The following is a 26,090-nucleotide window of genomic DNA, read 5'->3' as shown; positions in this document are numbered from 1 at the left end:
ATACAGGTAGCCACCTTTAGGATGACTGTTTTCACCTCACTCAGAAGACTTACCTTAGGATGCATGATATTCAAACTCCTTCAAGAAAATATTTAGAATAGTCTACCAGTAGTTCTGTGTAGATCTGGAGGATCCCGGTATTGCTCCCCTGGGGACGGGGGGTGGATCCCTGTGAAGTTCTTTGCTACATCTAATTAGTAAGTGAAGGCAAAATCGATTCTCGTTCTTTAGCTAGGACAAAGCAATTTCAGATATTGTGCGCTTCTGCAGCCAGTGACAGCTGGTAGCGTGCCCTGAGCAGCCGATGTCACATACAGATCACTACAGGCATTGAGAACAGAGCCGGATTCTATTGGAGAGCTTGAATCGCTGAGTGTTGGACACAGCCTGCTGCATTGTGCTGGATCCTTCCCCCAAGAAAGCTAAGACATCCGTTCTAACTAAGCCCACATTTAAGGGTGTGTTTTCATGGATTGAGCATGTGATTAGGTCAAACCTTAAGATTGTAATGAGGCTTATGTGTAACATGTATTCCTCATTGAGAAATTTGTTACAAGCCCCAGAACAATATAAACCGTTAATTCAGCGGGATGATTAAATATTTTGTGTCAAGGGGTTAAAAAGACCAGGGGTAAATGTATCAAGCTGAGAGTTTTCCGGCGGGTTTGAAAAACCAATCCGATTCTAGCTATTATTTAATTAGTACATTCTACAAAATGACAGCTAGAATCTGATTGGTTGCTATAGGCAACATCTCCACTCTTCAAACCCGCCGGAAAACTCTCAGCTTGATACATTTACCCCCAGGTCTGAGATTTGTGTATAGAAGAACTTTTTTTTTTTTCTTTGGGTCTATAGATTGTTTTGGAGAAGACTCATCTGAAAGTGAGTAAATGGAGATTAAAGAGGAACTCGGGAGTTTAACACCAAATTAGTGGATGTACTGGTTCAATGTATTAAGACTATAAAAACACAGTATATGCCAGTCCCATTTTATATGCTTGCTTTTTTTGGAGATAAGCAGCACAAACTTCATAGTACATCGAGTGATTAGAGAACTGCTTGTTAAATAACTGAACAATTGGAAAAGGGGCAATCCAACTTAAAAAGATTGGAGATTATGAATGCCTTTCAAGAGACTGAAGCCACAAAAGGGACTTGATACCTAAAGTTGATGCTGCAGTAACCTGCCTTGACAAAACCTATTCTGTAAGCAGTATGCTAAACTGTATGCAAGAACTTTCAGGCCTCCCCGTTTGTTCCTTTAGAGGGAAGGAAGGAAGACCACCAAATCACTCCTGGTTTGCACCACCCTGAACAGGTTTGGTGGGTGGCAGGGTTGTGCGGTATGTGGAGAACTTGGGTGCTCATTAAGCAAGATTGCTTGGCTCAGGACATCTTAAAGGGTATAAGATAGGGCATCGAGGGTAAATTCACCCACTGTGAAAACGTCATTAAGCAGCAGTTTACAGATGCTCATGGACAAAGAGGTAACTTCCCTTGTACAGTTGTAGAGTCTGCTCAGCGAGGCTTCAACTTCTACTCAAAATCTTTTTGGTGTAAAAACCTTCAAAATACTTTCAAACAGTTCTTAATCTAAGAAGGTTCAATTTGTGCATGCAAGACCATTGCACATGCAGTGTGTAAACTCTGTTTTCTCTGTAATAGAAAAAGGAGACTTCCTCACTTCAATAAATGTACAAGATGCTTATGTGCAAGTTCCAGTGCACTGCAACACCATCTTTTTCTCAAATTCTTCATCCTGGGGCAACATTTCCAGTTTACCTTTCTGCCATTTGGCCTTTCAACATTTCCCATAACCTTTAAATAGGTACTAGAGGTACTTATGGCTGTTCTCTGGAAGCAGTGGAATGTTTGGCCTTATCTGGATGATATTCTGGTAAAAGTAAAATCAGAACACAGCGCCTGAACCAAAATGCTCAAAGTAATTTCTTTTCTGCATTTGTGACCCAACCATGTTTTTGTAGAAAATAAATTGATATTTTATCAGCTGAAATTTCATTTGTGATTTAAGATACACAGCGTGTGACAGGATGGACAGTCTATACCACCCTGTCTGTTGTTGCTGGGAACTGACTGGGCTTACTTTGCCACTGTTCCCTTTCATTATCCCAAATGCGCCCTCACCGCAGTAGGAGAGCCTTACAAATGCTGCATCCAGAACCGGGTTCCTTCTGGGTAACTGATGCTGTGAGTGTAACCTGGTACTGGTGTACCTGGGCTGGTACTCCTGACCTCTTCCTATGGATCAGGGTTGCTATGAATGGATCCCCCCTGGCTTATCGCACTGGCCAGAGCTGCTGGGTAGCGGGTAGAGCGGTGGTACTGGATGCTGGGTACTAACCTCTGAAACAGCCGGAACGAATTAGATTTTGGTTCTAATCTGTAGGTCACAGGAATTTTAGCATGGAAGACTGTTTCAAGCAGGTCTTTTGAAGCAAGTGATATTTATTTGCAGTTACACTGATTGAAGGTACCATTGATCAGGTCAGATGGAACCAGAAGAACAATTTTCAATATAAGTCAGTGCTTTTTACACAGATTTGGACACTGCCGCAAAGGGTAAGCCAGCCCCATTGAGGTCTGAGCTATTTTTAAAATCGGGATGCAATTTGTTTACCCAAACATGGATTTACATGCAATGCAAAGCTAACAATATTTACATTTATCTGTAATATTCAGTGCAAAGAAAATAATATAAAATAACCCCAGTAATCAGCATGGCGCTCCACCCTTCCTTTGCACTCACGGGAAATGCAATGTGAATTATAATCAGAAATATAGTAGGAACATTAGTACTACCAGTTTCTCTGCCAAATATAGTTGGATTTGTGGTTCCATGGCAACACTGCACTTAAAAGCAATGTGGTCCACTCAGGATCAACTAGGATCTTGGGAAGTGCCACATATGTCTTGGATGGGTTTAAAGCCATCTTGGAGCTCCATCAAAGCTGACAAAAAAACAAAATAGTCATCCACCCCATATACCTTAGCAGGCAGGAGGTAGGGACAGTATTCTCTGTTTTTCAGACTAGGAGTGTGGTGCTGGACTAAAATATCCTACTCCCAGGGTAATACCAATATGGAGGAGCAGCAGCTGACTGCTTCACAGGTACGAATCTGCTGGCTGCTTCTCTTTTATCCTGGTAGCCAGCGCTCCTTGTGTCATCAAAAATACCAGATGTTTTAGGTGTCCCCTAACCTTTTGTTGAATCAGTAGCCGCCTAGTTTCACCTAATGGTAACGACAACCCTGCTCATGACTAACAAAACTGGAAGCTCCTGTGCTTTTTGTATTTCTGGAGAGTAGTCTGGTATATAGGAATTTACTGTCATTTTATATATTATACAATGAGAAGGTGTGACACAGACCTTATGGGTTCCTCTTGCAAGGAGAAATGTCCGCCGCGCACGTTTTTCAACCTTGCCACAAATCCTTTTCCCAGGATCGATTTCTCTGGTAGGCTCACATACATTATTCTTCCGGATTCCTTTTTTTGAAAACTTGTGTCTTTTGCAGAGCCTTAGTTCCTGAGATATGTGAGATGACCTTTGATTTGCTAAGAGAAAGCACATTTACTGCCAATATATTGTGTCCAGCGTCTGTAGTATGGTCCTGTATAATTTATATGTCCTGCCACAGAAGAAAAAAATGAACGCTCTTGAGCTCCTCAATATCAGACGTATGTATGGTGTGGGAGGAAGGGAACACCTCTGTCATAATCTTGGACAGGGTTCTGGTGGCTGGAAAACTTATCAAGCTCCACCTCTACATCAGGCTGCGACTTTGGCAGACCACAATAATGTTTTTCGTGTGTGTGTAGGGGGGGGTGTTAATCTGTATAATGTACAGACACTACAGAACAGGTGTGTAAGATGTCTCCTTAATCAAAGTTGATTTCAGGTGCTGGATGTGTTGTCCTCAGACAGGGTCTAAAATCTGACTCCCATTTGCACTAATGTCTTCAGTGGGATTCCGATGTTGATTCCAACAACAATTGTTAGAAATTGAGCAGATCCGGTCTCTCCTCATGGGAGTTTGCAGGCATATTGTCTCAAAGAGAAACCGTGCATGAAATGTATCTTGAGGGAGAAAGAAAAGGCCAAAATGCCTAATGTAAAGTTATTCAAAGAATTTCATACTTGACATATATTTTCCAGCAAAAATATTCCTGGTTGTTGTGAAATGTCCTCGATCAGTAAGGTGAACTTATACATCTATTTGTTAAGTGAGTCCAAGGGGTATATTTACTAAACTTGGGTTTGAAAAAGTGGAGATATTGCCTACAGCAACCAATCAGATTCTAGCTTTTATTTATTTAGTACATTTTACAAAATGACAGGTAGAATCTGATTGTTTGCTATAGGCAGCATCTCCATTTTTTTTTTTCAAACCCGCAGTTTAGTAACTATACCTCCAGGACTCAAAGAACCCAGGTAAGCATTCCTGAAGGAGACACAAATTGTCCTATGTAGGAGTAATAGGTGAGATAACCGTTGAATGTTTAAATTTAAGTATACATAAATCCATATTTTAATGAAAACGTGAGGGTAGACATTCGGTTTATGTCTGCGAGATTTGAAAAGGCCTCAGGAAAGAGAAAGTTAAGGTTAGAGGTAAGGAGCAAAGGATGCTACAATCTATGCTAGATGTGAATCCCAATAGGAGGTAAATCTCTACCTTCTGATTCAATTTGTTTTTTGAGGATCATTTCTATATCCTCAGATTCCCATTCCATCCAAAATTTCAAAAAGGTCTTTTGTACCTCGACAAACAAGGAGTATAGGACTGCTATTGGGAGGGATTGAAAGTTAATATACCGGTAAACGTTTTAGGAGTATACAAATTGTAAAGGCTATTTTATTTTTTTTAATGACTTTTAGGTAGACCATTAAAAAGAGACAAAATGTACTTTTCCCTAGGTGGGGTGGGGGGGGGGGGGGATTTCAAGAATTAAGTCTTGCAATTTTGAGAAATGTATTTTATATCCTGATACTCTGCCGTAATCCTCAATAAGTTTATTTAGATTACAGAGTTATTTGAGGTTGTATTAAGAGTGAGGTATATGTCGTCTGCGGAGGGAGATATTTTATAACTAGTCACCCACCTCCACTCCCTGAACATCTTGCGATACTCGAATCATAACAGCCAGGGATTGTTAGCAGCCCTGTTGAAAGCCATGTGCCTGTTTTAGAACTGGAGAAGTGTATAGAGCTTGTTTGCCTGTAAGGGAGCTGTCCGTCAGGTCACATTTTCTTGACGCCTGGATCATAAATTGCCAGGAAATCCTGTCAAAGGCCATCTCTGCATCAAGCAAGAGAAAGACCACTCGGGATTTATCATTGTTGATGCCGTTTTTAAACAACAGATGTCATTGTATCAAGGAGGGCTGAATGAAACTGTCAAATGCTGTCATTATTAAAGTTTTGCGTTCTTGCTGAAACATGTTGTACGTACTACCAATGCAAATATTTTAATATGCTCTTTAACACTGACCTGTAACACTGCCTTACTTGTTACAGCACGTCTGTCAAAGGGAAGCCCCACCACATGGGGGAAATAAGTGCTTTTTCCACATAAAACGTATGATTTATCAGATTTTCTCGTATCCTTGCATAAACAGAGATAACCTGTGGATCTCTTAATGTTGGGAAACTCCCAGTGCACTATGCGAAAGCCTTCGTTCAAGAAGAGCTGGAAATACATTTTGGCTATGCCCTTTAGATATGTTGTATGTTTATTTTGAACGTTTTATTTTCAGGAGCAAATAGAATAACTTTGGAAGATTCAAATATCCTCCAGCCCATGGGACTCTCAGTCCTCGGAGATCACCTGTACTGGATTGATCGTCAGCAGCAGATGATCGAAAGGGTAGAAAAGACGAATGGGTTCCAAAGGACGAGAATTCAAGGCCGCATATCCCACCTCACAGGAATTCATGCCGTGGAGGCTCTGGACTTGAATGAGTTATGTAAGTACCATCAGCTTACATTGAGGGGGGGGGGATATAGTAGTCCCAGTTTATATTATGCTACACAGTCAAAAAAATATATATTTTTTTATGTTTCAACTTAACCTTTTCTAGTGGTCCTGTTGCAGATGATGATGCGAAAAAGATGATTAAAAATTATAAATACCTGATTATGGCATATATAGTCAGCAGGTTACAATTAAGAGCATATCATATGTGCTTAGTGTAAGAACCCACAATCAAAATTACACCCCCTGTGTGCTCACCTCCTACTCAGTGCACCAGGGGGCAGCACACTATTCTTACAGACAGCGTAGCGAGGTGACACTTACATCATCACACGAGGTCTGTGGTTGGAGGACCAGTCACAAATGGGAAAAAAAAAACCGCACACAAGCAGGACAGTGCACAAGAACACCGCCAACTCTATCACAATGCCTAAGACTTCGGACTGTTGGGGGAAATTTAGGACATTTCTCAGCCAAGTATATTAAACCCTACCCCATCCTGTGGCAGAATGTTACTGCTTTAGAAATGTAATGTTCACATTTTTATTTTTCTTGTCAGTTAAACCAGCACTTTGTAGTGTAACCAAGAAAACTAGTATGTTTATACATAGGGGTGTTTGGATTCTGTTTTGCCGCCCTAATGGAATAAATAATGTCTTTCTTTTTATTTTTGCGTGTTCAGAGAAACTAATGCACATATTGGAAAGAAATAGACCTTTAAGGCCACTTTTCTTGCTCATTTAGTCATGCTGTGCGAACGCTGTCGGATCTTTGCTATGTATAAGCAGAGAATTGAAAAACAATATATTTTACAGCTAATTGTATTTTTCAGCGGCACATCCATGTTCACGTGATAATGGAGGCTGTTCTCATATCTGCATTGCCAAAGGAGATGGCACTCCTCGATGTTCCTGTCCTGTCCATCTCGTCCTCTTGCAGAACCTATTAACATGTGGAGGTATTTTTTATGAAAACTACTATTTTTCATTATTATCTGATAGACAATGTGATGGATTTATGTCAAACGCGCTGTTGTTTTTACTTGCGTCTGTCTAGTAAATTTTACCAGGCGACAATTTAGGATTTGTATATTAAAACCGTTAATGACTGGACCATTTAAGATGTAAATGTCAAATCTAAAATCTGCACTTGGAATGTATTACCTAAGCTGAAGAACTGTGATGAAATACTAGTTTATTATAGGATCCATGCAGAGGCCTCCCTGAAGATTAATTTCCTTTACTTCTATGGGAAATTAGGCTTCTTTTAGCACTGCTTAAGCAGTCACATGATGGGGAAAAAAATCCATATATTTTATGTAAAGTCAGTGGGTAAACTTCTCTTACCTGCAAATCACCATCAGCTGACATACATTTCAAAAGATACAATTTCACTGTAATTTCCTGTGGGGTCTTCTAGGAACTTTAACTCTAGATATAACATACTTGCCAACTTGCTGAAGTTGGCTGCCGGGGGAAGTGGGCGTGATGGGGATGGGGCTCCAAAATTCACATCATTTTGATCACGTCATTTGACAGCAGGGGGTGGGGCCAAACACCGCGATTCCCGGTGAATCGCAAAGTTTTGGACCACATTCTGCCCACTTCACTAGGAAGTGGGCAGAATTCTGCCAGATGTGGGAGATTGCCACACTCTCCTGGGAGTCCGTGAGACTCTCGCAAAATGTGGGAGTCTCCCGGACATTTTGGGAGAGTTGGCAAGTATGAGAGATAATTACAAATAAATATATATATATATATATATATATATATATATATATATATATATATATATATATATATATATATATATATATATATATATATGAGAAGTATTTGGAGAGAATGTGTTCATTGAATTTACTATAGAGCACAACATGAGTGACTACAGGCAGTGAAGGTGAATATATCTGTTGTTGTTGTTGTTGCACAGAGCCTCCAACTTGCTCTCCAGAGCAGTTTACATGTGCCACCGGTGAGATCGACTGCATTCCTCTGTCCTGGCGATGTGATGGCTTCTCAGAATGTGAAGATAAGAGTGATGAGGAGAACTGCCCCTTGTGTTCTGCCAATCAGTTCCAGTGTGAGAAAGGACAGTGTATTGATGCCCGCAAGAAGTGCAATGGAGAGTATGACTGTCAGGACAAGTCGGACGAACTAGATTGTGAATGTAAGGAGATCCATTTATCAAAAACTGATTATGTATAGAAAGAGGAGATATATTATTTTGTGTGTGCTGGACACAGTTGACTCTTATCCTTTTAGCACAAACAGGCAACATTTCATATATGTAATGTTTTTCAACACAGATGGATTAATCTTAGCTATTGAGCATCAGCATGACCCTTTTTATGCTTTCAAAGTCAAAATGAGGAAAAGTTTTAAAAACATTTAACATATTCATTGCAGAAATAATTTAGTCCCCAACAATGATAAAATATTCACCTAACTTTAAAATACTATTTTGAAAAGCAGGTTGATTGGGCTTGTACATGTATATACATATGTATATACATATGTATGTATGTATATATATATATATATATATATATATCTGCTGTCTGACATTTGTCTGATCTTCCCACAGTAATTTGAAGTCTACTTGTTCTATGAGAGTGAAGATAGTTAGGAGAACTAGACACTCCAGTCCAGCCTGTGTTGTAGCCTGACATTTATCAGTCCGTAATTTAACACACATTCGACGTTCGTTTCTATTCATGTATTGCAGCGATCTGTTTACCTAATCATTTCCGCTGTGACAATGGTCAGTGCCTCATGACAAAGCAGCAGTGTGACACTGTCCTGGACTGCAATAACAACTTGGATGAAATCCTGTGTGGTGAGTATCAGAGTTTCACCTCCTTTCAGCATTTGGCTTTTACTAGCTCACTTCTTCACATAACTTCCCACTATCAATTAACTATTAACGTCAAAATATATACAGGTTATGACACTCGGGAGTTTGGTGACCATGCAAAGATGCAAAGCAGCAATATTAACCATGGAAGTTTTAAGATAATGGAATACACCCATAGATTGTAAGCTTGCGAGCAGGGCCCTCTTACTTCTGTCTGTCTGTGTTATACAGTATTGTTTTATTAATGTTTGTTCCCAATTGTAAAGCGCTGCGGAATCTGCTGACGCTATATAAATGTTGATGATGATACGCCAAATTAGGACAGATCCAATCAAAAGTATTTCAATTAATGATCTTCCATTAGGAGGTACATTTATCAAGCTGCAAGTTTCTGATGGGTTTGAAAAGTGGAGATGTTGCCTATGGCAACCATTTGCAGTCTAGCTATCATTGTGTAGAATGTACTAAATAATAACTACAGTCTGGTTGCTATAGGCAACATCTCCACTTTTCAAATCTGCCAGAAACTCGCAGCTGAATAACTTTTCCACTAGGTGTCTATCATGCAGGCCCATATGTATAGCTCTATTTATAAACGGCAACTTGTGTTTTTGGCTTAGTTTAGGCTTGTTTGCTGATGAGTTGTCTAGTTGCCTGTCTTTATTGGGCAGTACAGTTATTGTCTTATAATGGTCTCATGTTTTCCTTTCAGAAATGAATAAGTCCCCATCTGAGGAGACACCTTCGCACAGCAGTGCAATATTACCAGTGATTGGCATTATTCTGTCTGTCTTTGTATTTGGCGGGGTGTATTTTGTGTGTCAGAGAGTTGTGTGTCAAAGGTACACTGGACCGAATGGACCTTTCCCTCATGAATACATCAGTGGAACCCCTCATGTTCCACTCAACTTCATATCAAATAGAAGTTCTCAGCCTGGCACCTACACAGGTAAGTGTTGATCTTCCAGAAAAAAAGATATTGTTGGAATAGAAGAACTCAGGGGACTTTATGATGTCTTAAGTTTACAGTGTTTTATATTCAAGTATGAACTTCATTAAGAGTATCATTTTTGTGTAAAAAAAAGTCATTGGTGCAAGGAACAGAAAAGTTGTTTGCTGTGCACCTTGTTATTGTCTTATTCAGTTGTATCTACACCAATGTGTTCATAGTCTTAACTTTGTATTCATCCCCCTATGGGTTATGTCTGGAGATTAATTATCATAGCCTCTGTTTTATGAAGCATCTGGTACTAGGAAGCTTTCCTGCTTCTCTGGAGCCTTCTCAGACATGTTTTTGATTACAGCTCCCAACACAGGGGATAAGTTAATAACCAGTCTTTTGTGATAAACAAGCAAATCCAGATAGGGACTCTTGTAATTATGTGCTCCGAGGGGCTCTTCTTGTGTAGCTCCTAAAGAATCTGCCGTGGCAGCTGGAAAGCAGGAATATATAGGATCAGCTGAAACCTGATCCAATAAAATTTAAAGCATTGAGTCATATGGATTACTCGACTAAGCTTTAAACACTGTCCGGGCCTTGGTTTCACATAAACTGTTTGACACAAACTTCCATATTCATTTTCATTGTTTTCTCATCAAATTACACCTTTTGTTTTTATCTCCATAATGCTACCTTGTTTAACAAGAAGATGAGGTAACTTGTCTGAAAAAAATCAGTACCTATTCTAGGATTAAATGCCTTTTTTTCTGATTTAAAAATAGTATTAAATGAGTTGGTGTTTAACACTATGGATATGTTATAAACCCTACACATCAAATACAAAAGCTAATCACAAAAATATATGATGCTTTTATACTTTAGATATTGTGCTTGCTGCTCTGTGGTGTTTATAGTTTTGTGTATTACACCTTTTTTTATTCTCAAGTTACCCAGAAATGCTGGTTGTAGTGCATGGACTATCTCGGTGTCTACATACATTATTTACCCTTTTTGTGTTTTTTTTATTTTCTGAAATCATGGAATCTAAATAAATAGGTTTATTTTGGATTTATTAACACTGACAAACTGCCAGAATCCTAAGGCTAAACAAACATGCATACATTATTATTATTATTATTATTATTATTATTATTATTATTATTATTATTATTATTATGGGGAAAAAAAGTGAATTGCGTATTCACAACCATTGGCAAAATGCTCTTAAATAAACCCTTGTGCAATCTATTGCATATCCATGATATAAGAAAATAAAATGGGAATGCTTTTTGAAGCCACTATACTTGGTATACCATCAGCGTACATATTTAATTTATGTGAAAATATATATTTTTTATTTCTACAAATTAAAAGGTACATTATCACTAGCACATGCACTCGCCAAAGCAAATACCCGTGTTTTACCTATGTTTTTAATTACCCAGTGCAAGTTAATTGCTAAATCATTATTTATTTCTGTTCAGGTATACCTTGTGGAAAGCAAATGATCAGCTCCATGAGTATCATAGGGGGTGGCAGCAGTGGAGCTCCGTTATATGATCGGAATCATGTGACTGGAGCCTCTTCCAGCAGCTCTAATAGTACAAAGGCCACTCTATACCCTCAGGTGAGACATCCATTTAGCGCTAACAGACTTGCTGTTGGTTTTAAATCTTATCATTTTAGTTTTTCAACACTGTATTTTTCCATTTATAAAGCATTATAATACATTACAGGCTTCAATGGAATATAGCTGTAAAACACATTTGACAGCTGATATAATACTTCTAATCTAAGAGCCTTGGTGTACCACAGTAAAGTGTGTATGGTAGAAAGTTATTATTTAACATTTTGTCCCAAATACTTGGAAGTTTTCCATTGGCCAGGTGAAAAGGGCCCGATCAGCAGGGGTGGGCTGGCTGGCAAATTGTAGCCCTGGGGGCGAGACTCTGCTTAGTAGCCTATTAGGAACATTTTAAAGAAAGGAAAAAAATGCAGGTAGCCCAGTGACCCAGCCCAGGGGGCAGATGCCGCCCCCTCCAGACCAGCCAGCATCTTACTGAATCTAATTGAGCCACTATCTAAATGGTCATGTATGAGAAACAGTGATAAATCAAGAGGCCTGATTGCCAGATGAGCTGCAATCTTTCTCATATAGCTGGACCTCTTTTGCCAGCTGTTTGCATGACAGTGTTGGAAGTAGGTGGTCTTTGAGATATTGGCATAAGGAAACATCCTGCTGCCCAGTGATAGTGATAACATCTAAACACAGAAGAGGCCAATTGGACAGCTGGGGAATTCCAAGACCCTGTGATAGCTAAGGGAAATACTTTCTAATATATTAATCATCTCACATGGAGACAGATAAAAGGCCCTGACATATCTTTCTGTGGATGAGCTCCATCGCTTGTACTATGTGAAATCAAGATCTACGGGTACTTGTTCCAAGCAAATTATGTTTAGCACAATCATCGATCCTATGAGTTTAAGGGCAATTGAGTTTAAATGTTCTGTCAAAAAACAGACCCATCTTTGTTGTGTACCACAGACATGTAGATTACTCTCTAATCTCTTTCCTTCTCCATTCTGTCTCCTTTTTGACATCGAAAGTGATTTGGCCACACATGTTATGGTTGTTATTGACCAGCAGACCTGTGCTGCTCAGTCAGTGTGAAAGTTGTGCAGTCAATCAGCCCTCTCTCTGTTTGGGAATTTAGACTGTAAGCTCCATTAGGGCAGGGACCGATGTGAATGATTTCTCTGTACAGTGCTGTGGAATAAGTGGCGCTATATAAATAAATGGTGATGATTTTTCTAAGCACTGTTTTAACGTTACTGTTGAAACAGACATTCAAGCATTACCTGCTGCAAGCTTGTGAGCCACTGTGCCGATATGCTGTGCGGTTTTATGGATTTACAGAATAAAGATTGGTTTTGCTTACGACTTTCTCTTTGTATTCAATTAAAACTACAGTTAAGCTGGATACACACTACAGAAATTTCAACCAACTTTTTATGCCGAGCGATTTTACATGCGATCGATGTTCTGATCGCTCAGTCCAGGGACTGCATACACACTAGCCTTGTTTAGGACGATAAAGGGAAGAGCGGATGTCCGTTTAGCGACTTTTTACAGCCATGTTGTGAGCAACGACTGCAATTTCGTACTCACTGTTGTAGATCGGTCGGAAGTTTATACACACTACACAACTGAAACGAGATTGGAACGAAAATATTAAACGGTACGACCAACCAAATGAGGCGACAATCGTCCATTTGGGCGGACTTTCGACCATTGTGTCACTGCACACACTGACCCGACTTTTGAATGAGTCGGCTGATTTAGCCGATTATTGGATGAAAACTGTGTAGTGTGTACCCAGCTTTAGCCTAATGTATTAGATGACTAACTTAGCTTGTCTTTCCAGATCTTGAATCCACCTCCATCACCGGCTACAGATCGGTCCTTGTACAACACTGAAGTGTTCTACTCATCTAACAGTCCATCCACTACTAGATCTTACAGGTATGATTTCTTATTACACTAGATAAAACTTCCACTTGTATTAATGCAAGCAATTGCACATTTGGCATCAAAACTTTGCAACTAGTCGTTTTCAGATCTTAGCATAGCCTCAAGACTTGCACTTTATGAATAGCTATGTAACAAACTGCTTTCTAACATTCTTAGGTCACAAACAACTGTTGTGCATCCTATTGCAAATCTTGTATTTGTTTATTACTATAGAATCTGACAAAATATCTATTAAAAGTTAAATAAAATATTTGAGTTCTGCAGACAGACATTTGTGTGATTTTTGTTTATTTTGGGGACAATAGAAAGGTATGTTCCCAAACATGTCACTGGGTGAATACAGTGGCTGTATATATTTTGTTTTATGGAATCAAAATGGATATATTTGGAAATTCTTACCACTAATAAATACAAAATACTTTGCAATGACAAAATTCTAAACACAGCTCTAAGGGGGAATTCTATTCACTGCTACAATTAAAATACCATCGTAGGCTTGTGTGATGGTAACCTTCACACATTTCTGGGCATTACAGGAAGTAAAAAGGCTGTGAGTTTTGCTCGCACTTCTATAAGCTGCGAGCAAAAATCAGCTATGTTTTTCTGCCCTAGCATCCGTGAGGCTGCGCAAGGACTTCACATTTAATTGAATCCCTGCCCTAAGGTTTTTTTCCTCTTAATTATATACGTATTTACCCTACTTGCTAAAATACACCTATAAAAAAGCCTTGTGCAGTCCAGTGTTTTCTGGTCTTGAGAGGTCCCACAATTGTTTAGAAATGTAATAGCCAAGAGCTTAATTATGAAGACCACAGAACAGTAAAAGCAGCTGCAAATTGTCTAGAATAGGGCCCCCCCCTCCCCTCAAAAAAAATAAAAATGAGCACCGTGCAAGAGAAGTGTGTCTTGACCTAGAAGAGATGGGATAAAAGTCAATGGGACAACAGTAGCCTGGACACTTCACAGATCTGTATTTTATGAGAGGGTGGCAATATGAAAAACATTGTTGATAAACTCCACTACTGTTTGCCTAAAAGCATGTAGGAGATCCATATACCATTCGTAGGAAGATTGCTAGAAAACTGGTTAGAACGGAGGGCAAAATGAATGGAGCAACATAAATTTTGGAAGAAAATCTACCCCCTCTGCAAGACACCTAAGGGGAAGATTTATAATATTAGTCAAACAGCAGAGCGATACAAAGCATACAGCAAAGTCCACATTGGAGTACAAAGTACAATAAGTATCCTGTAGTCACCCGGTCAAAGCACAGACATGTCAGAATCTCATTCTGTGAAATGATTTGAAAGTTGTGTTGAACCCAACAGGCCTCATCCAATGTGGTGGAACTCAAGCGGTATAGCAAATAAGAATAGGTGAAAATTGCTTTGTCCTGATGGGCAAATCCGGCTGAGACTTGTCCAAAAAGACTACTGTAATTGCTGGTAAAGGTGCTTCTACTAAATAAAGCGGGGTAATTTACTTATCTAATCAATTGCCTTTTTTATCTAAGAAAACATTTGTTTTTATTTGACATTACAGAATATTTTGTGCTGATTGATGTAAGAACAGAATAAGTTGAAATCTATTTTGATTCCACCATGTAAGAAAATAAAATGTGAAAAGTTTTAAAGGAGATATATATAATTTTTTTAAGTTTACTTATTAAAGGTGAGGACATTACAAGCATAATAACAGTAGTGTAAAGTAAGGGAAAAAGTCAGACGAGAATAACGTGACTCATTAGAATAATCTGTAAAGAAACTTTCAAGAAATCACTGCTTTTTGATTGAAAAAAAAAAGATAGGACTATATTACTATACTATATTAAAGCCATTGTGCATTTTCCAATTAACAATCGGGAACAAAATCTCCACAGTTGACATTGCTAAAAAGGGGCATAAGGGGCTATCCTCTGTTAGGTGAGATTTGGTTGGCATTTTAATGTGAATGAGTTTTATTTCTTAGGGTGCCGCTCCCAAGGGTGGCACCCTAGAATGTCCATGGAATTTGGGGAATTTTGAAAAGATGAAGATCATAAAATATAAAACCCTTTACTTAATCCACTGAACATATTTTGTTTTGTTTTGTTTGTAGACCCTACCTTATTCGAGGCATTGCTCCTCCAACCACACCGTGCAGCACAGACGTGTGTGATAGTGACTACACCACAAGCAGATGGAAAGCTAATAAATACTACATGGATTTAAATTCTGATTCAGACCCGTACCCACCTCCTCCCACTCCACGGAGTCAGTACATGTCAGCCGAGGAAAGCTGTCCCCCGTCCCCAACCACAGAACGGAGTTACTTCCACCTCTACCCACCGCCCCCCTCACCATGTACAGACTCCTCATGACCCCAAGCAGAAGGAACCTGTCCCACTTAATTTGTAAATATTTTTAAATATGAACAAAAGAACAAATATATAAATATATATATTTTATGACTTTAAAGATAATTCCGATTGTTTTTCTAAAAAAATAAAATAAAAGCAAACAAAGAAGAAAGAGGGGGGGGAAATAAATGTGAATACAAATGGGTTGGGGAGGGACTGTGAACATTGTACAGTGGGAAAAATATTTATAATTTTTTTTTAATTATTATTTAAGTGCCATGTTTCCAATAGGAATTACAGCATGATGTTCTTTTTAAATCCCGAGGTGCCATGCTCAAGTGCTTCATTTCATTCCCTTCATCACAAAGCTATGAAAGGTCTCTGCATTCCTGGGTTGTGCCAAGGCTTTCCCAGGGATGCAGAATTCTTTTGTTCTCCCCTGTACTGGAGCTTTCAGAATTGCCTCCCCTAGGTTAGGTAGAGGGGACCCATAAGGGCTGGTCTGCTACCTCATCCAATAAAATAAATGTGACGCACCAAAGAAGGAGTGGAGTAGCACACGGTGTATAATTTAATTCAACACAGGACTGGTAAGGCCTCAGCCTTTTGGACAGTGCTATTAAAAAAAAAAATTCTCACCAAGCTAAAAGAAGGGTGGCATGCTGAAAAAAAATCAAAAGTGCATGTGCACTACATGTTGGGAGATCCCGCCTTATTATCACGTAATACTGGTCCTCACCTATGGGTAGTATTTTCATACTGGCACCTCAGACTTTCCCTAGCTAGAGGACCAAGTGATGTTGCCTTACCTTTAAACCCAATAAGTACATGCATATCTACACTTGATCTTAGCCAAAAGGTGTGAGAAGCAGACTACAACATGATCTTTACAACAGATTTACGTTTAGACAATTTGATGCTAAATTTGGATACAGATGTAGCAGATATCACTAACATTATGGAGACATGTTATTTGTGTAAACCACTTGTACATTGTGCATGAAACAAAATTTGTAGATAAATTTCAAGTTGTTCCTATATTTCTCCGGTTTCATTGCGTATAACCACTGTTGCCTGTATTTATTTCCATTCACTCTCTATGGGAAGTCCATCTGAAATTCAGCTGAAAGGTACATGGTTCATATGAAACAAATATGGCCATCTTAAAGTGAAGAACAGCAGTTTGTAACATATATTTGGGTTACTGCGAATATATGTTTTGGCTTTAACTACAACCACTAGCACGTCCTTGCAGCTGTTGGAGACCCTACATTTGTGTTGTACAGTAGAAACTATGATATTTGGAAATGTGTGTGACCACGTGAACATAGCAGATGATCTTTGTATTCCTAACTGGTCACTAACTAGACATAGTAGTGACTGCAAAAAGAAACCAGGATTGGGTAAGTGGACAATTATTGGATTTTTTTTTCCAAATCTTGTCCTGGTGGCATCCAACCTTTTCAGAGTCACCTTTGTTCCTCTTCCAGAGTGAGGTTGCTCAACTCAGAGGTTTCAAACTTCTTCTAGAACGATCAGGTCCTGCAGTCTGAGTTCCTTTGCCTCCTGACTTTCACTTATTTACAAAGATTTTTTTTTTTGATTTTTTTTTTTCTCCTGAGTTGGCAAACTGATGAGCAGTTGTAATGGAAAGTACCATAATTACATTTATAGCCGTCAAATTACACTGCCTTTAAATGACCTCTCCACACTTGGCTTTGTTACTTCAATCTCTTTATAATCAGAAACTAATGCATTGTATTCATAGTCTTTCAAGTTTCTTGCAAGTGGTCACTCCCACTATCAACACTAATGTAGTTCCTTGTAATAAAAATCTGTTGTACTCTACTGGAGATGGTCAAAAATATTGCTAGAGAATTTATTATGTAAAGCAAAAATTAGTATATTCTGCTACTGAAACCAATATAACCAAATGTGTCACTTAGCTGCAATGCATTTGAAAAATAGATTATGTAAGGTCTCTATAGGCTTCCAAACTTAAATCATCATATCGTTGCCTACTATTTAAGGCAAAACTCCTAATGATGATTAGCGTCTGTATAATTGTGTTCAGTTTTGGAATCTGTAAAGATACAAATATTGAATCCAAAAGAAGGAAAATATTATAGGGCTATAGACTGAAGGTGAGGCATTCAGAAAATATTTATTTGTACTTTAATCATTAACTTCACCACTTTCCATTTATCAGCAAAATTTAGTAACCCTAAATATGTGCAAGTTAGGTCATAACCCAGTTCAGCCAGATCACATTTGATATGGCAGTGTGGACAAATAGTTCAACAGATGACCTCAGTTGGCACTTGGGTAATATAATTGACTTATCAGAAGGCTGTATCTGTGCCAAACTGCTCACCAATCCAGCCTTTTGGCTATTGACCCGATTACATTTGTGTAGCTACCTTAACTCTTTACTTCAACCTTTTGTCCTTTTTCATATGTAGAGCTTGCACCTTCCTCTTTAATTCTTATGTATTTCATGTTTCTAATAGCACTTCATAGAAATGTATATTTTATTGTATAAAAAAATACTTTTCACAGCAATACTGAACGTAAAAATAATTTATTTTGTTTCAATATAATTTGATTGATTTTTTTTTTTTTGTTTTAGTTGAATTTATTCACATTACCTTTATTCTGTAGCCAATATAGAACATTTTATATTAACCCCACAGGCTTTATTAAGTTAACATTCAGACATTTTTCTCACTATGCAGCAGAGATGCATCTACAATTTCGTCTTGCTGTAAGTGCGTTTGGACTATATACAAGGGTATGAAGGATGAAGCCTACCGTCGATAACATTAACGCTCTAACCAAGGCACTTTTCAAATGTAACATTAAAAATTCAGTTTAGAAGATCCCTCACTGCATAAACCAAACCAAATCTATCTGTGCTGCAGACTTCTTTGTATGTCATCCCTTGACAACCGCATTTCTTGTTGTGCTCTGTTTGGCTGTCACAACTGGATATTCGCATTTCCCAGTAAAATAAGGAAGACAATATACTGACAGCTGCATCATGGAAGCAGTTTTCAAGAAAGTTGTAGCACAGACATAGCCAATTCCAGTAGTGATCACATTGCATTCTGTATTCTTAAGTATCTTGGATAACTTTCCCCATCAAATACAAAAGTAACTATTATCAAATACCAGGACACTGAAAGCAGGCCCTTCTGCGCTGTGACTACTTTTTTCTGCATGCATTAGGTTTGCACAATAGGAGTGAAAGTGGTTTTAAACAGAAAAGGGAGAATTCTAGGTCATTGCCCTAATACAGCCCTGGTCATGTATCACTTACTGACTGTTAAATCGATTGCTTCATGTGTTCCCCTACAAGTGTGTTAACATGTTTTGTTCAGAATATGAATATTTTACATGACCATTTCAGCACATTTTCTTGCTTGGCATTTTATTACAACTTCCCTTTTTCTCCAAAAATTTAGCTCATGGGATCAACCAGATATGTTGCCTAGTTGTTTTGGGGGTTTTTTCATTGGAAAAAAAAAATAGTGTTAGTGTGCCTTTAATATTTAGCACCTATAAGTAAATAATAACTTTTAACCTTGTACTATATTGCGTTTGTTTTCCAGAATAAACTATAAAATGTATGATTCAGTGTTACTGCTGAAGAAAAGAACTGTGCACACCTCGCTAATGCATGTTAATATTATGAATGAACTGGTAAATTAAAAACTTTTCTTGAAAAAGATGAAGTAAATACATTTTAAAGAAAATGCAACATAAAGAGTTATTTTCATGCTATTTGTTGTTATGTGTTTTATTACTAATAAAATATATTGGGGTGTCCATGGCTATATGCCACTTAACACTAAGAGGGAAATGAAAACAATAGTGACCAAAAAACATCACATGGACTACTTTGTAGCTGGCTAAAAATGAGTGCCAATTTGTTTTCAAGTTAGGGATGCCCAGGTGTCCCCACTTTTGAACTGCACATTATTTTTTTCATGAATTAAGCAGCCTTTATTCACTTTAAGGATTGGAGTCCTGCAAAGTACACTAATGGGTATATTTACTAAACTGCGGGTTTGAAAAAGTGGAGATGTTGCCTATAGCAGCCAATCATATTCTAGCTGTCATTTTGTCGAATGTACTAAATAAATAACTAAAATCTGGTTGTTATAGGCAACATCTCCACTTTTTCAAACCTGCAGTTTAGTAAATATATGCATTTTTAATCCACTTTTGGTTTATTCAGCAGAACTCCACACAACTGGACTCCAGCAGATGCATTAGAAATGCATCAAAAACACTGCACTATTGATTGTAATCAGGATTCTATTCCTTGAATGTGTTTGTCTGCCTGGGTGGGGTACTTTAACACGATGTAGAGAACCCCAACATAATCACACCAATAGTGTGGTCCCTGACACACTCTTCACACCGACTGCTTACAATACACACTTCAAAGGATTCCGATGAATGAAGAGGCTGGCCGCATAGAATCATCTCACTTTCATGGGCGAATGTATTAATATTGTTGTTAAGGTGTTCATTTAAGGAGGCTCCGACTCTACAATGTAAAAGCTTTTGTAAAGCACATTGTAGAGTCGGCGCCTCTTTAACCGAACACCTTAACAGCAATATTAATACATTCGCCAATGAAAGTGACATGATTCTACGCGGCCGACCTCTTCATTAATCGGAATCGTTTGAAGTGTGTATTGTAAGCTGTCAGTGTGAATAGTGTGTCAGGGAACACACTATCGGTGTGATTATGTCTGGGTATGCGGTGTTGAGGTTGTCTGCATCAATATTAAGACTACCACCAGTCTGCCACTACCCCTCTTCACTCAACCTGTGAACTTTGTTGCATATAAAGGAACTTGTGCACCGACCTTTGTGTGAAACAAAGTTCAAGCATCCAACGACAATCTGGATTGCTTGCATGGGGCTTCTCTACTTATTTCAATAACCAACATGCAAGGCAACAATTCTATATTTCTCACAAATGGGTACGTATTATTAAATGTCTTGAGAGAACTTGGGCGCAATGTGGTGTATCATATAAACAGCAGGAAAGAGGAAGTGCACCAGAACAAGATTGTATTGTTTATAAAAGCTGGCTTTAGTCAAATGAATAATTGTCTGACAGTAGAAATGCTTTGTTGATGCAACAGAACTTTGTGCCAATATATTAGCAAAACAAAGAACCAATATGGTGCGCCAAGGAACTGACATTTAAATGCTAAGAATATTGTATATAAGTTAAAAACATATAGACTCTAACGGGATGATTAAAAATTGCATATAAAGCTAGTCTAAAAGAGACTGAAGACAGAATAAAACCTGTTAAACCGCAAACAAGAAGGGATCGCAGAGTCAGTAAGAGTGACAAAACATTCCTTATTAGTTAAAGGGAAAAATGAAGTAATAAGTCTAAAAACTAAAGGGGTGGATATGTTGAAACAGGCAGAAATTGTAGATGGTCTTCCAGAAAAGAAATAATAATAAAAATATTGGTCTGTATTTACTTTAAAAAAACAAAAAAAAAAACCTGTTGACAGTTTAGAGACAAACAAATTACAGGACCAAAGGTAAAGACAGAGGAATGTAGTCAATAGTGTGCGGTCAGGAGAAGTGTGGTGGATTACCCGAGTCATAATGTCTGTGTGTATTTGTTAACCAAGTCAAGATATGACTTATTATTTATATTGCTATAAGGACAGTGTCTTTTCTTTGTAGGTGATACAAAGATTTGTAACATGATTTATACCCTGGAAGGGGTGAAACAAATATACAATGATTTAGTGAAAATGGAGGGATGGACTAAAATGTGGCATCTTAAATTTAAAATAATGCATGTTTGAGTCAACAATCTGAAAGTATACAGAATAAATGGTGACGTAAGGTCAACAACAACTGAGGAGAGTTCCAGATGATATGAAGGTAAGCAAGTGGTGTGGTCAAGCAATGAGAAGTCAGCATATTTTGTTGTAGAGGAAGAGGTATTAGAAATACAAAAGGAAAAACTTCAAGTGCAGAACATGTTCAGAATAGAGATGGGACAGAAGTGATAAACATTACAATCACAAAGATATTACTTCAGAAAGGCAATATTTGAAATAAATAAAGGACATACTTTCTCCGATCTATGAAATAGTTTCCCGCCTGTTGTAGTGTGTAAAATAATAAATTCCTAGGGCAAACGTTGCTATTTGAAGATCTTAATCACACACAAAAAAGGGTACACTAGCTGGGTTATTCTCTGCTGTAAAATCGGGATCCTTCGATAGGTTAATGTTAGGGCCCGCGACCACCAAGATGAGCTTTTAGAACGGATAGTGTTGAATTCTTCATCTTTAGCAGCCGCCTTTCCTGTAGAGCTTAATGTGCTCACAGGTACTTGGAGGCCCCCAGGTCTTAAACTCAGTGTAGTAAAAGCTCATCAATTATGGCCGCAGTGCAGATGGAACCGGAGGCGCTAGCCCAGACTGGAGCGGGTGGTCAGAGACGGGCCGAGGTCAGGGGCCCGTAGCAGACAAGCAAATCGGTATCCAAGCAGAGGTCAGGGTCACAAGCGAAATAGCGGAATCCAGCATTCAAGCCAAAAGGTCACAACAGGCCCAGCCTAATCTGATCAGTCCCAGGAGGCTGATAATTATTTAATGCGCATGCGCCCAGCTAATTTCCCTACCAGGACGCAGCATTCTGGTAGCACGGCGTCCGGCCTTTGCCTTAGCGACGGCCTGGCTGGAAGTGACGTCCCGGTCATCAAGGAGACGGCCGAGGACATGGTGGGCCACCAAACAAAATGTGAGAAATTTTCTGTGGTTTTAAAGATACCAGGATGTTCAGCGGTCTTATTTTCATGGGCTTCAGTAAGGACAGTCTTTCGAGGGTGAACTGGCACAATTAAGCGGTTTGCATGTGTCTCAGAGGGAGTCAACTTTTGAAATCTGCAAAGGCTTGTACCCAAGTCCTGGGCTAACCCTGCGTGAATAACAGAAGATGGTATTATAGGCAGCGGTTTTGGAACCGGAGCATGATGAGACCAAGCTTCTAGATAATGCATCCACCTTGATATTCTTGGGTCCTGATCTATAAGTGATAGCAAAACGGAAGCCGGTAAAGAACAATGACCAGTGGGCTTGCCCAGGATTCGGCAGTTTTACAGACTCAATGTACTGGAGGTTCTTATGGTCAGTGATGACTGAGATGACCTGGCTGGCTCCTTTCAGCCAGTGAAGCCATTCTTTAAAAGCCCATTTGATGGCTAAGAGCTCCCGATTGCCAATTTCATAGTTGGCCTCTGCAGCAGAGAACTTGCAGGAGAAAAAGGTGAATGGAAGCAGTCGGCAACTGCCAGGATCCTTCTGAGATAGGAGGGCGCCAGCACCAATGTCGGAGGCATCAACCTCCAGGACGAAAGGCAACTCGGGGTTAGGATATTTTAAGACATGAGTGGAAATAAATGCTTTTTTTTTTTTTAGAGCTTCAAAGGAATTGATGGCCTCTGAAGACCAATTGCCAGGATCTGCCCCATTCCGGGTAAGGGCAACAATGGGAGCCACTAAATGAGAAAAGCCTCTAATAAATCTTCAGTAGTAATTGGCAAAACCCAGGAACCTTTGGACAGCTTTCAGATTAATGGGGCGCACCCAATTCAAAATAGCCTGAACTTGGGTTTATCGAGAATCCTGTAGAGGATATTAGATATCCTAGGAATGATACACTCTGAACTTCAAACTCGCTCTTTTCAAGTTTGGCAAAGAGATGATGATCCCATAGTTTATGGAGAACCTGTTGAACATGGACCCGGTGCTGAGGCAAGGAGCGGGAGCATATTAATGTGTCATCCAAGTATATGACCACAAACTGATTGAGGAACTCCCAGAGAACTTAATTAATAAAGTTGTGAAAGACAGCTGGTGCGTTACAAAGGCTGAACGGCATAACTAAATACTCGTAGTGACTGGAATGAATATTGAAAGCTGTCTTCTACTCATCTCCTTCTCTGATGCGGATGAGATTGTATACCCAGTGGAGATCAATTTTAGTGAAGATTGTAGCACCTTTAAGTTGGTCAAAGAGGACCGAGATGAGAGGAAGTGGATAGGTGTTTTTTTTTATTGTAGTCTTGTTAAGACCTCTGAAATCGATGCAAGGACGTAGCTCACCATCCTTCTTAGAAACAGAGAAACTTCCAGCTCCCACCGGAGATTTTGAAGGCCTAATAAAAAATTTTTGCAAATTTTCCTTGACATATACCTGCATGGCCTTAGTCTCAGGACCAGAGAGTGAATACAGGCTTCCTTTAGGTAATTTAGCACCTGGAATTAACGCAATGGCACAATCAAAATCCTGATGTGGAGGCAGAGTGTCTGCCACTCTTTTAGAGAATACATCCCAGAATTCACGGTATTGAGGAGAAAGTAGTTCGGCAGCAGGATGCAGAATCCGAAGGGGAAAACTCAAACAAGTCTGAGAACACGAACTCCATTGGGTAATTTTCCCTTGAGCCCAATTTATTACAGGGTTATGAAGGCAAAGCCAATGATGACCCAGCATTAATGGTACAGACAGGCAATTGAGGTAGAAGGACAAAATTTCCCACTGTCAACTGTAGCGGGGGTGTTTCACACAAGACCTTGCCACCTGGGAGTGGCCCTCCATCTAAGCCACATACAGTAATAGCAGTACTGATACTCTTGAAAGGAATCCCAGAAGAATTGGGAAATCCAATGTCCAGAAAGTTATTAGCGGTTTCACTATCTATTAAGGCCGAAATATCGAAGGAATGAGCACCATAACTGATATGTGCAGGAACCAAAACTGCATTGTTGGCGGAGATGATCTGCAGACCTAGGTAAATCTCTTCCTTAGACCCTAGGCCAACTCTTTTCCTGACTTATTGTGACAGGAACGGGAAAAATGTCCTTTGATGCCACAATAGAGACAGAGACCTTGTTTTTTTTCCTTCGGCAGAAAGACGGTAAGCTCCCAATTGCATAGACTTTTTTGTGTTCATTGATGCAGGAACAAACGCAGATGATGAACAGTAAGGTACCTTCTCCTCCGCCTTTTTCTCCTTGATCCGTCTATCAATTTTACTGGAAAGCTGCATAAGATTTTCCAGAGATGATGGAGAAGGATACTGTATCAAAGCGTCTTTGATCTGCTCCAACAAACCTAAGTGAAATTGCAGGATTGTTTCTTTTGCTATCAGTAGACCATCGCTTAAATATGGCACAGTATTCCTCAGCGGTGCGCCGAGCTTACTTTAAGACCCTAAGGTGAGCCTCGGCTGAGACCACCCGATCTGGATCATCATAAAGCAGGCCCAACGCATTAAAAAAAGCATCAGCAGACTGCGAAGAAGGACTAGTGGGAGCAAGACTAAATGCCCAGGACTGGAGGTCACCTTGAAGGAAGGCTATTATAATATTGACCCTTTGCTCCTCTGAACCCAAAGAACAGGGTCTTAACCGAAAATAGTGCTTACAACTTTCTTTAAAATTGCGGAATAAAGCTCTCTCGCCAGAGAATCAGTCTGGCAGGTTCAACTTGGGTTCTACAACAGGTGCTGGGCTTGTGAAGTCCTAGAGGACTCTTGCAGAGATAAATGATGCAATAGTCCTTGGATCATCTCTGACAAGGACCTGTCCTGCCAAGACTTGGGCTGGAGAGGAATTCATCCAGTTATCATCCATGAATAATTCTCTCCAGTAAGTTCACTGGCCGCTAATAATTTTAGGGCCCGCGACCACCAAGATGAGCTTTTAGAACAGAAAGTGTTGAATTGTTCATCTTTAGCAGCCGCCTTTCCTGTAGAGCTTTATGTGCCCACAGGTCTTAAACTCAGTGTAGTAAAAGCTCATCAATGATGGCCGCAATGCAGATGGAACCGGAGGCGCTAGCCCAGACTGGAGAGGGTGGTCCGAGAGGGGCTGAGGTCAGGGACCTGTAGCAGACAGGAAAATCAGTATCCAAGCAGAGGTCAGGGTCACAAGCGAAACAGCGGAGTCCAGCATTTAAGCCAAAAGCTCAGGGAAACAGGCAAGGGTCACAACAGGTGATCAGGCAAACACGAGTCCAACAGCAGTTCAGCAACTGCACAGGACTGCAGACGCTGTAACCGGCAGGGAGGCCAAGTTCTCCCTGCCTTAAATACCCAGTGCAGCCCAGACTAACCTGATCAGCCCCAGGAGGCTGATCATTTATTATCATTTAACGCGCACGTGCCCGGCTAATTTTCCTGCTGGGACACTGTTTTCTGACAGCACGCTGTCCGTCCGTTGCCCTAGCAACGGCCGGACGGAAGTGATGTCCCGCCATCAAAGAGACAGCAGAGGGGCGGGTATGGACAGCACCACGGCTCGTAACAGTTACTAGCAGGAATTGTATAGTGCGGAATCTTCCATTGTACTAACTTTCCT

At 39.5% G+C, this 26,090-nt stretch overlaps 1 protein-coding gene across 1 annotated transcript in view; it reads left to right on the top strand.

Annotated features, from left to right (window-relative positions):
- The window catches only part of LRP5 (LDL receptor related protein 5), a 135,297-nt gene extending 115,845 nt beyond the window's left edge, over nt 1-19,452 (top strand). The window contains exons 16-23 of the mRNA XM_075188600.1: nt 5,783-5,992; nt 6,833-6,958; nt 7,933-8,169; nt 8,728-8,838; nt 9,569-9,805; nt 11,281-11,423; nt 13,225-13,322; nt 15,429-19,452. Of these exons, the coding sequence (XP_075044701.1) occupies nt 5,783-5,992; nt 6,833-6,958; nt 7,933-8,169; nt 8,728-8,838; nt 9,569-9,805; nt 11,281-11,423; nt 13,225-13,322; nt 15,429-15,690 (1,424 nt within the window). The 3' untranslated portion in view covers nt 15,691-19,452. The remainder of the gene's footprint in view (nt 1-5,782; nt 5,993-6,832; nt 6,959-7,932; nt 8,170-8,727; nt 8,839-9,568; nt 9,806-11,280; nt 11,424-13,224; nt 13,323-15,428) is intronic.
- The last annotated feature ends 6,638 nt before the right edge of the window (nt 19,453-26,090 follow it).

This window comes from Mixophyes fleayi, chromosome 10 (genome assembly GCF_038048845.1).
Source record: "Mixophyes fleayi isolate aMixFle1 chromosome 10, aMixFle1.hap1, whole genome shotgun sequence".
Taxonomy (NCBI): Eukaryota; Metazoa; Chordata; class Amphibia; order Anura; family Limnodynastidae; genus Mixophyes; species Mixophyes fleayi.
Note: the sequence above shows the minus strand (reverse complement) of the source record. Positions and strands in the feature narration are given on the sequence as shown.